We start from the raw sequence: 11,529 nt of genomic DNA, 5'->3' as shown, positions 1-11,529 counted from the left end.
CTAATAATATATAATTGAGCCTTTTCAAGCCCATTTTAATAAAGCCCAAATAATCATAATCCTTCGTCTGAAACACTGAAACGTTGTTTATTTGCGATTCAGATTCGTTCGCTTTTTCTCCGACGACGCAAGCTCCGAATCCGAGATCGTGTTCTTTTTTTTCTCCGACGAGGAACAGAACGACGGTGTATAGGAACTTATTATTGTTGGGCATTGATGGCGACTAGGAATCGAACGACGGTGTACAGGAAACACAGGGACGCGTGTAAGAGCGCGCGTGCTCCTTTATCTCTATCGGCGTCTGATTCTTTCGGTGGTCCGGTGATCGAAATGGTCAGCGGTTCGTTTTCTCGGTCAAATCACTCTTCTTATGCTCCTTTGAACACCAACGAACCTGGTCCATCAAGGTAATAAGGGTTCTTGTTTGTTCCGATTTTGTGATTTGATTCTGAAAAAAAATTGGGGAAATTGATTCGAAATTTTTAGGGTTTTAAAAAAAGCTTTGTTTTCTTGCTTTTGACGTATTTGTTCATTCTGATCTTTGTTGTGATTGTTTGCAGTAGTGATGATGCTTTCACAATTGGTATGCCACCAGCTTGGGTTGACGATTCTGAGGAGATAACTTATAATATACAGAAGGTGAGAGACAAAATGGGTGAATTATCAAAGGCTCATTCAAAGGCTTTGATGCCTACGTTTGGAGATAACAAAGGGATTCAACGTGAAGTGGAGTTGCTCATTCATGATATCACTGATTTGTTGAGGAATTCAGAAAAGAGGTTGCAGAAGTTATCTACTAGAGGGCCTTCAGAAGAATCTAATCTCAGGAAAAATGTGCAGGTATTGTTGGACTATGTTAACTATAAAGAATGTGTGGCCGTTAGCTTTTCTTTTGTGCTTTTAGACAGTCAGATAGGGGTAGGTGGTGGTGGTAAAATGATCCTCATATGAAACTTTCTTGATTACCATCTTATGGACATTATCAATTAGCAAATTGTATGAAGTAAATTTGGGGTCTTTTCTCTCTTGTATATAACAATCTTTGGGTTATTGTATGTTTAAAGTTTATAGAATGAGGTTGAAGTTCTGTCTACATGTATGTATAGTGGGGTTCTCCAATGGACTTGACCTACTCTTTGACATACTGTTTTTGACAGCGTTCTCTTGCAACAGATCTTCAGAGCCTCTCCATGGAGCTCCGCAGAAAACAGTCTACTTATTTGAAACGTCTCCAACAGCAGAGAGAGGTATGGTTCCTTTATTTTCAGTTAACAACAGGTAGCTTGGAAGCTTTTATTAATATTTTGGTGCTTTTATTTATATTTGGTGCTTTTATTCAGTTAACGCACCCTAAGATGGACGAATTTGGTGCTTTTATTTATATTTTGGCTTCTCTAATCATAGGGTCAGGATGGAGTAGATTTGGAGTTTAACATGAATGGAAAGATGCCGAGACTGGATGAAGACGATGAACTTGGTGGGATGGTAAGTGCTTAATCGATGTGTAAAAAGTATATAATTGACATTACGAAACACTTCTTATGGTTATCAAGCTAGAACAATTCAGTTTTCCCAATCAATTACCATTGCATTGCTTACATTGCCAATACCATACTGAGATTCACTGGTCTTCAACAAATCTTAGGGTTTCGATGAACACCAGACAATCAAGTTGAAGAAAGGGCAACATGTCTCAGCGGAAAGGGAAAAAGAGATACAACAGGTAGCTTGCAAGCTGTTACTCTTATCATATTTTACGGTGCTGTTTGTTTCATTTTTCAATGGTGATTTTAACTTCAGATTTCTTTTTAGGTTTTAGGGTCCGTGAATGACCTTGCTCAGATAATGAAGGACTTATCAGCTCTTGTGATTGACCAGGTTTCTTCTTGCTGACTTTTTAATAAGCGGCATATAAATGGATACAAAGTTTTTATTGGTTTCTCAACAATTAGTTTTCTCATGTTCTTGTATCAATTAGGGCACTATTGTTGATCGGATAGATTACAATGTCCAAAATGTTTCTACATCAGTCGAGGAAGGCTTTAAACAACTACAAAAGGTTTGATTCTTTACCAAAAAAAAACTCTTTGTGAATACTACAGAATTTTCACCTTATAGTGACATTTCAACAGGCGGAGAGAACACAACGAGAAGGACCAATGGTGAAATGTGCGACGATACTCCTTATACTTTGTTTCATAATGATTGTTCTTTTAGTCCTTAAGAATCTTTTGCTTTAGTTATACACACCTTGTCTTTTGTTGTAACAAACCATAACCATGTTTTCTTTTCTTGTTCTTCATTTTTCCAATGAGATTTTTTTGTAGAAAATGAAAGGCTCAAAATGTTTGAAATAGGTAAATCATATCAAAATAAGATTGCAAGATTCTTAGATAATAATGACTCATAACGGAAATGAACATGTAAAATACAAGAAATCGAAAAGAAAAATCCTGAGCACATTAAAATATAAGCATATATATGACAAATCTACAATTTAATTCAATGCAGCCATTGCTTATCTTATTTGCTTCATCTGGTGAAGTGTAATATAATGGACGATGGGGATGACTTGGACGGACAAATGGCTCAGAAATTGAACCGCACCGCCCTATGCTGGTGCTAATAACCATTAGACATTTATTTTACTACAGGCAGCGAAAGTAATGAACCTCGTTTGTAACTAGAGTAAACTGCTCATTGTATAGCACATGTCGTTTCTTCCTTAGAAATCCAGCTCAGTGTTGGTGGAGAATGAAGTATTGTGTTGCAATCAACCACCTCATCTTGCTTCAGGCATTCTAAAGAGCAAAAATATTCATCTGAGGATCCAAGCATCTTCAGGATGACAGGAAAAATGCAATGCAACTTACATGAGCTGCAAAATGGACGAGATACACTATTATTGAGCACCACCTCATATGATACATTTCTATCTTCAATTGTGCTTCTTGGCATGAGATTTGAAAAGTTTCCGAGCACACACTTTGTATGCAAACTAGTCTGGTGATCTTTACATGTGTAGAACCATTTCTTTGGATCGGTTTCTTTTTCACAAATGTCACACCAATATGTACCACTTGCTTTTTCGTCATAGCATAATGAGAGAGGATGATCGTCAACTCTATGCTTTACCACTTGTGGTAGAGTGGCGCATTTGAAGCATAAGACAAATTTGCAATCATCTTCAATGCATCTAAGCACATCATTACCCTTCTCGTTGCAGCCATTGCACCTCTTAATCTCTCCAACTTGTGAAATGTAATATAAGGGATGATCAAGACTAGTTGGATGGGAAAATGGCTCAGATATTGAACCGCACCGAACATCGAATGTCTTATCCCCATGCTGGTATCTGAAACCATTGGAATATCTACCACAAGCAGCACACTCAAATAAATCAGCCTTGTTTGTAACTAAAGTAAGACGTTCATTGTGTAACACATGCCATTTCATTCTAGGAAATCCAGCGCAGTTTTGGTGAAGAATGAAGTCACAATCCATACAACCATAGAAGGACTGAAGACATATTGGATGGGTGCATGCGCGGCACCATTTGTTGTCGTCGTCACAAAGAACACCATTAACGTGGAGTCTTAGGTGATGCTCTTTGTGGCTAAAATGTTGTATTATGTTGTCATCTATTATTACGTATGGCTCTATATCCTCTGTTTCTTCAGGTACTCCTTCGAGTTCTTTCCCATTCCACACATCTTTCGTAGTAGCACATTTCGAATGAACGACGTAGCCTGGACACCTCTCACAACAAAAACCTCCACAAGTCCAGTCCACCTTCTTCCTACAAACTCTACACACAGAATTCACAACACCAAGAAGAGAAACTCGAGAGACACGGTGATCATGCCGATTAATGTTGATGAGGCGCGGTAAGTCAAGACAGTCTTGGTGAATCATGAAGTCACATTGAACACAAATGTAAGGGCTTCTATCTCCGTTCAGTCCACAAGCATTACATGTAAACGAAAAGAGTCTTGGGAGAAGGGTGAGTTGGTGGTCATGAGCTTTCAAATTCAGAAGAGACTGTTGTGGTGGGTTTAAAACACAACGCATATCCAAGGAGAAGTTGCACGGAGAGCAATGATAAAACAACCTATCATCAATCTTTCTTGTGCAAAGACGACATTTTCCATCAGAATAGTCCGGTGACTGACCTGTGAAGAGCTTAAGAGGGTGTAAAGGGTGGTACGAATGGTTTACCTCTGACGGGTGTTTTTTAAACTCAGATGGCCTCGATACGCAACCTTCATGGAAAGCTAACTCACACTCCAAACATACGTAAGGAAACTCAGCTCCAGTCTTCCCACATTTAGCATCACATCTGAACTTGCTCTGTTCCTTGTGAAGGGTAAGCTTGTGGTGATGCGTCTCGGAAATGTCAATGACCTCTGGTGGTGGGTACTTGGCGCAGTATAGATCCACGTCGAAGTCACAGATCTCACAATGATAGAACAGGTCACTGATGCTCCTTCCACATAAATCGCAGTATCTACTTGGTCCTTTAGTACTTAGAAGCTGAAGAGTGTGTTCCGGGTGAGATGGGTGTTTGACATATTCAGAGGGCTCATCGACACATTTCTTGTGGACGTAAAAGTCGCAGCTTTTGCAATAGTAGCCATCACTGATAGCTTCTTGCAACAAGAGTCCACAGCAATCACCTTTCCTTAGATCATTACAAGGCATCATAAGATGTTCATGGACCCACGGCATTAACACTCCCTCAGAATCCATGTTCGTATACTATGGCGATTTGGAACAAGAAGAAGAAGAAAAAGGTTTGGGTCTGAAATCTCAAAGCTTTCTCCTTTCACGTTTCTTCCTATATTAAAAGTCTTCTCTTAAATCTCAACGACGATGGTCTTATAAAAATAATAGGTGTCAGACCTTTTGATTCTGTCTGTTGGCCTTTCATTGACACTAAAAACAATAAATAAAAAACTTGTTACTATTTGTAATAGTGACAATATATCTAATCGTATTATTTTATTAAAACAATCCACTTGTAAAAAATAGTCAATTTTTTTCAAATTGTTTTGCTGACTTAGTTTGAAGATTGATAAATTTTGTGCAATGCTGAAGATATTGAGACTTGAGAGTAATGTGTGATAGAACCTTCCACTTGCAAAATTACAAAAATTCACTAGATGACTATAACATAGAACGAAGGTATCTTTAGTGTTCTCGAAAATCATAATTGTTTTATTAAACCGAAACACAAAATAAAAAAGAAGTCAACTCTTGATTCTTTATTATTGTCAATAAAACCGAAGAAGAGAGACGACACAAAAATATATATACGAGCTCAATATGCCAAAACTGGTACAGTGCCTACGTGACAGAGTCTTATCAACAGATTGTCGTATCAACTCGAGGGCGAATGTGTTACAACAATGGAGTATCGCTCTCAATCACAGACTCGATAGAAACAGCATTAATTCTTTTCGGTTTATAGCTTCACTGAAGATACAGAGTAACAGAATATAAATAGACTACTCCACGTGCCATTTTACTCCTTGTGTTTCAAAGACTCTCTTAACTCATCCCTAATTAATTCTAGCATTAGTAGTATATGCTTCATTGATTCTAGCAAAGTATAGGTGGTTAAATGATCCTCATATGCAACTCTTTGATTACCACCATCTTGTGGACATTCTCAGTTAGCAAATTGTATTTGACAAGCTTGGGTTTTTTTTTTTTTTTTTTGTTTAAGGTGAGATTGTGTAGAAAACGAAAGGCAGAACAGGTTAGGTCATATAGAACTAAAACTGCAAGATTCTTAGATAAATGACACATTAAAGGAAATCAACTTATAATGGAAATGAACTGTTGTAAAAAGAAATGGTACAAATCTAAAAGAAAACCCCCACTCGCTAGACATCTTGCTTCAGACGGTACTATAGCAAAAAGTAGAGCAAAAGTATTCATCTGAGGTTCCAGCTCTCTTCAAAATGATAGGAAAAATACAACGCAACTTACAGTAACTACAAAATGGACGAGATATGGTATCATTGAGCACCACCTCAAACAATTGGAACCAATTCTCAATTGTGCTTCTTGGCATGAGATTTGAAAAGTCTCCGAGCACACACTTCGTATGCAAACTAGCATGGTGACCTTTACACGTGTAGAACCATGTCATTGGGTCGGTTTCTTTTTCGCAAATGTCACACCAGAATTTACCACTTGCCTTTTCGCCATAGCATAGTGACAGAGGATGATCATCAACTCTATGCTTTACCACTTGTGGTAAAGTGGCGCATTTGAAGCATAAGACAAATTTACAATCATCTTCAATGCATCTTAACACATCATAACCCTTCTCATTGCAGCCATTGCAACTCATCTCTCTATCTTTCGAAATGTTATATAAAGGATGATCAGTATGACTTGGATGAAAAAATGGCTCAGTAATTGAAATGCACTGAACATCGAATGTGTTATGCCCGTGATGGTATCTGAAACCATTGGACCATCTCTTGCAAGCATCACACTTAAAGTAATCAGCCTCGTAATCAGCCTCGTTTGTAAGTAAAGTAAGACGTTCATTGTGTAGCACATGCCATTTCTTTCTAAGAAATCCGCCACAGTTTTGGTGGAGAATGAAGTCGCAATCCATACAGCCGTAGAAGGACTGGAGACAAATGGGATGTGTGCATGCGTTGCACCGCTTGTTGTCGTCACAAAGAACACTATTAACGTGGAGTCTAAGGTAATGCTCTTTGTGGCTAAAATGTTGTATTATTGTGTTGTCATCTATCACCACATATGGCTCTATATCCTCTGTTTCTTCAGGTACTCCTTGGAGCTCTTTCCCATTCCACACATCATACCTAGTAGCACATTTTGAATGAACCACATAGCCAGGACACCGCTGACAAAAAAATCCTCCACAAGTCCAATCCACCTTCTTCCTACAAACTCCACATACAGAATTCATGACACCAAGAACAGAGGTTCGAGAGACACGGTGATCATGCCGATTAATGTTTATGACGCGTGGAAGGTGAAGACAGTCCTGATGGATCATAAAGTCACACTGAACACATATGTAAGGGCTTCGATCGCCAGTCAACCCGCAAGCGTTACATGTAAAAGAACGGAGTCTTGGGAGAAGGGTGAGTTGGTGATCATGAGCTTTCAAATTCAGAAGATGTGGTAGCGGTGGGTTTAAAACACAATACATATCCAAGGTGAAGTTACAGGAAGAACAATGATAAGAAGATTTATCATAAAAGTTAATATTTCTTGCACAAAGCCGACATTTTCCATCAGAATCTTCTGGTAATTTACCTCTGTGGAGCTTAAGTGGGTGCCAGAGGTGGTAAGAGTGGTTTACCTCTAACGGAAGCAATACACAATGGTCATGGAATGATAAATCACATTCAGTGCAGTTGTAAGGAAACCCATAACCAATCCTCCCACATTGATCACAACCGAAGTGGATCAGCTCCTTGAGAAGGGTGAGCCTGTGGTGATGAGTCTCAGAATTGTCAACAACATCTGGTGGTGGGTATTTGGCACAGTATAGATCCACGTCGAAGCTACAGATCTCACAACCATAGTATAGAGTCTTGATATACTTGCTACATAAATCACAACATACACGGCCGTCTGGGTCAGGACGTCGAAGCTGAAGAGTGTGATTGGGGTGAGATGGATGCTCGATATATTCGGAGGACTCATTGACACATTTCTTGTGAACGAAAAAATTGCAGCTTTTACAATAGTAGCCATCACTGATGGTAGCTTCAAATTGGCCACAGCAATCACCTCTCCTAGGATCATTCCAAGGCATCATAAGATGCTCGTGGATCAACGGTAGTGACACTCCCATAGAATTCATAGTTGTATACTACGATGTTTGGAATAAAAAAGGAAAGAGGAAGAAGAAAAATAAGAGAAGAAGAAGAAGTAGAAAATGGTTGGATCTGAAATCAATGCTCCTTTCATGTTTCTTCCACAGTTAAAAGTCTTCTCTTAATTAATCCCAACAATGCTCTTATCAAAATACTGTAACAGTTATATTTTAGATATTTCCAGACGTTTTGTTTTAGTGGTCTTCCGTTAACAATATGAATAGTTATTACTTTTGTATGATAGTGACAATATTTAGAAATAATCATATTGTATAATCAAAACAAACCACTTGTAAAAAAAAACAGTCATTTTTTTTATTCTTTAGCTGACTTTTGGTAACCATCCAAATAAAGGCCAACTGTACCATCGGTTCCGAAACACGATGAGACGTTCTAATCTCGATGAAATTTCAAATTTTTGTATATTTTATTATTTTATGTTCAATAATATTATACAATTTAACTTGAAAAAATCTTATAAAATGGAACAAAAAAAAGCTTAAAAAATCTAGAATATTTTATTAAAACGAACCACTTGTAAAAAATAGTCAATTTTTTTCAAATTGTATTGCTGACTTAGTTTAAGGATTAATATATTTTGTGCAATGCTGAAGATATTGAGAATAATGTGTGATAGAACCTTTCACTTTTACAAGATTACAAAAATTCACTAGATGACTAACATAGAACGAGTATATCTTTAATGTTCTCGAAATCATAATTGTTTTATTAACCCGACTTCAAAAAAATATCGGAAACTCTCCCAGACATAGTTACCAAGACACTCTTAGCCACCATGGTTTCGGACGTCGGTAAAAGCGAAAAGCGCATAGTAGTATGCTCATTGACTCTAGCATAGTAGAGGTGGTTAAATGATCCGATCCTCATATGCAACTCTTTGATTACCACCATCTTGTGGACATTCTCAGTTAGCAAATTGCATTTGATAAACTTGTGTTTTTTTCGTTTTATATAGATTAATTAAAATTGCAAGATTATTAGATAATGATACATTATAGGAATACTTAACTCATAAAAATAAACACTTTAAAAAAAGGTAATACAAGAAATCTAAAAAAAGATAACCTTTTGATTGCTTTCAATACAGGCCCTCAAATATCCTCCTATTTAGACATTCACGAGAGCAAACATATTCATTTGAGATTTCAAGAATCTTTATGATGGTAGGAAAAATGCAACGCGACTTGCACATCTTGCAAAATGGACGAGATATACTATTATTGAGCACCGCCTCATAGTATTTGTACCAACTCTCTATTGTGCTTTTTGGCATGAGATTTGAATAGTCTCCAAGCACACACATTGTATGCAAACTAGCATGGTGGTCTTTACACGTGTAGAACCATGTCTCTGGATCGGTTTCTTTTTCACAAATGTCACACCAGTATTTACCACTTGCCTTTTCGCCATAACATAGTGAAAGAGGATGATCGTCCACTCTATGCTTTACTATTATTGGTAAAGTGGCGCACTCAAAGCATAAGGCAAATCCACAATCATCTTCAATGCAACTTAGCACATCGTATGAACTCTTGTTGCAACCATTGCATAAAACTTTTTCATCGAACCTCGAACGTGTCGTGTAATATAAGGGGTGTTGGGGATGACTTGGATGGAAAAATGGCTCAGAAATTGAACTGCATCGAACATCAAACTTTCTATCCCCATGCTGATACCTGAAACCACTAGACTTTCTACCACAAGCACAACAGTTAAAAACATCAGCATCTCTTGTAACTAAAGTAAGACGGTCATTGTGTAGCACATGTCATTTCAGTTTAGGAAATCCAGCGCAATCTTGGTGGAGAATGAAGTCACAATCCACACAACAATAGAATGATTGGAGACAGATGGGATGGGCACATGCGCTGCACCGCTTGTTGTCATCACATAGAACACTATTAACGTGGAGTCTTAGGTAATGCTCTTTGTAGCTAAAATGTTGTATTGTGTTGTCATCTATTACCACATACGGCTCTATATCTTCTGTTTCTTCAGGTACTCCTTCAAGTTCTTTCCCATTCCACACATCATTCCTAATAGCACATTTCGAATGAACGACATAGCCGAGACACCGCAAACAAGAATAACCTCCACAAGTCCAATCCACCTTCTGGTGACAAACTCCACAAACAGAATTCACAACACCAAGAACAGAAATTCTAGAAACACGGTGATCATGCCGATTAATGTTTATGACGCGTGGAAGGTCAAGACAGTCTTGATGAATCATAAAACCACATTGAAAACACACGTAAGGGCTTCGATCTCCCTTCAAACCGCAAGCATTACATGTAAAAGAATCGAGTCGTGGGAGAAGGGTGAGTTGGTGATCATGTGCTTTCAGATTCAGAAGATATTGTTGTGGTGGATTCAAAACACAACGCATATCCAAGGTGAAGTTACAAAAAGAACAATGATAAAACAATCTATTATCAATTTTTCTCGCACAAAGACGACAATTTCCATCAGAATAGCCCGGTAATGGACTTGTGTGGAGCTTAAGAGGGTGCCACGAGTGGGAAGAGTGGTTTACCTCTGAAGGGTGAATTAACTCTGATTGGCGCCATACACAATCCACATGGAAGAATAATTCACATTCATGACATTTGTATGGAAACTGTGCACCTATCATCTTCCCACATTTTGCATCACAGTCGAAGTGGATCCGCTCCTTGAGAAGTGTGAGCTTATGGTGATGCTTCTCAGAAACGTCAATAACCTCTGGTGGTGGATTCCTTAGACAACGTAAATGAGCGCTGAAGTCACAGTTGCCATCACAACGATAGAATAGATTCTCGATGTATATCCCACATAAGCTGCAGTGTTTATCGTAATGACTTTTAAGGAAAAGAGTGTGGATGGAGTGAGATGGATCCTTGACTGTTTCGGAGGACTCGGCACATTCTTTGTGGACAAAAAAATCGCAGCGTTTGCAGTAGTAACCATCACTGATAGTTTCAAAGAATCCACAGCATTCACCTCTGCTCAGATCATTCCAAGGCATCATAGGATGCTCATGGAGAAACGACATCAACACTCCCTCAGAATCCATGGTCGTATACTACAAAATTTGGAAGAAGAAAGAAGAAAAGTTGTTTCTTGCGAATCAAAGTCTTGTCTCGTTAATCTCAACGATCCTTAGTCGTTATATTAAAAAAAGCAATTACAAAATCCACTAGATGACTTAACATAGACGAAGGAATCTTTTGGTGTTTTCGAAAACCATGAAATATTATTAAGACGAACCACTTGCCAAAATTAGTCAATTTTGGTTATAATTATTAGCTGTCTTCGTTTTTCTTTTCCATTTTTATAAAATGTTTAAAAGATTCTATACGAAATTTAAAATGTTTGTGAATATTTATATTAATATATTAGTTCTTGATAGAGAGCGAAAGCTTAATAACTGTCGAAAACGTTAGAACTCTAGGAGAATTTGGATTTACAAATAGATCTTGCTTAGAACGTCGTAATTTGTCGTAACTTGACGAAGAAGCAATAAGGATAGGATCGAGATTGGGAGCGATATCAACGTGGTATTGCAAGTCTTTCTTGCAGGGTTTGAAAACAAGCTCTTAGGTTAAAAATCCTCCTCTCTATGCTTTACATAAAGCTCTCGTAAAATTTGTTT

The 11,529-nt window shown here is 37.9% G+C and overlaps 3 protein-coding genes and 1 pseudogene across 6 annotated transcripts; 1 reads left to right on the top strand and 3 right to left on the bottom strand.

The window, feature by feature from the left end:
- Positions 1-20: 20 nt before the first annotated feature.
- LOC104713839 (syntaxin-42) lies at positions 21-2,331 on the top strand. Of its 4 annotated transcripts, none has more exons than XM_010431061.3 (8): positions 21-407; positions 564-840; positions 1,158-1,247; positions 1,405-1,485; positions 1,646-1,723; positions 1,813-1,878; positions 1,979-2,059; positions 2,133-2,331. In XM_010431061.3, exons 1-8 carry the CDS (start codon positions 217-219, stop codon positions 2,238-2,240), a joined length of 972 nt encoding a protein of 323 aa, XP_010429363.1. In that variant the 5' UTR covers positions 21-216; the 3' UTR covers positions 2,241-2,331. The 4 variants fall into 4 exon arrangements, with proteins under 4 accessions (XP_010429363.1, XP_087335674.1, XP_087335673.1 ...); XM_087479548.1 differs by having other exon boundaries at positions 38-407; positions 1,174-1,247; XM_087479547.1 differs by having other exon boundaries at positions 38-407; positions 561-840; positions 1,174-1,247.
- Positions 2,332-2,336: 5 nt separating this feature from the next.
- LOC104713828 (uncharacterized) lies at positions 2,337-4,832 on the bottom strand. Its single transcript, XM_010431044.3, has one exon. It carries the CDS (start codon positions 4,747-4,749, stop codon positions 2,698-2,700), a length of 2,052 nt encoding a protein of 683 aa, XP_010429346.1. The 5' UTR covers positions 4,750-4,832; the 3' UTR covers positions 2,337-2,697.
- A 940-nt stretch (positions 4,833-5,772) lies between these two features.
- Positions 5,773-11,004, bottom strand: LOC104713818 (DC1 domain-containing protein). Its single transcript, XM_010431033.3, has 2 exons — positions 10,039-11,004; positions 5,773-7,870 (listed from the first exon to the last, which is right to left on the bottom strand). Exons 1-2 carry the CDS (start codon positions 10,948-10,950, stop codon positions 5,903-5,905), a joined length of 2,880 nt encoding a protein of 959 aa, XP_010429335.3. The 5' UTR covers positions 10,951-11,004; the 3' UTR covers positions 5,773-5,902.
- On the bottom strand, positions 8,974-9,959 carry LOC147948077 (uncharacterized; annotated as a pseudogene).
- Positions 11,005-11,529: the final 525 nt, after the last annotated feature.

This window comes from Camelina sativa, chromosome 2 (assembly GCF_030686135.1).
Source record: "Camelina sativa cultivar CO46 ecotype springtype chromosome 2, ASM3068613v1".
Lineage (NCBI taxonomy): Eukaryota > Viridiplantae > Streptophyta > Magnoliopsida > Brassicales > Brassicaceae > Camelina > Camelina sativa.
The sequence above is the reverse complement of the archived record's forward strand: the minus strand, read 5'-3'. Positions and strand labels throughout refer to the sequence as shown.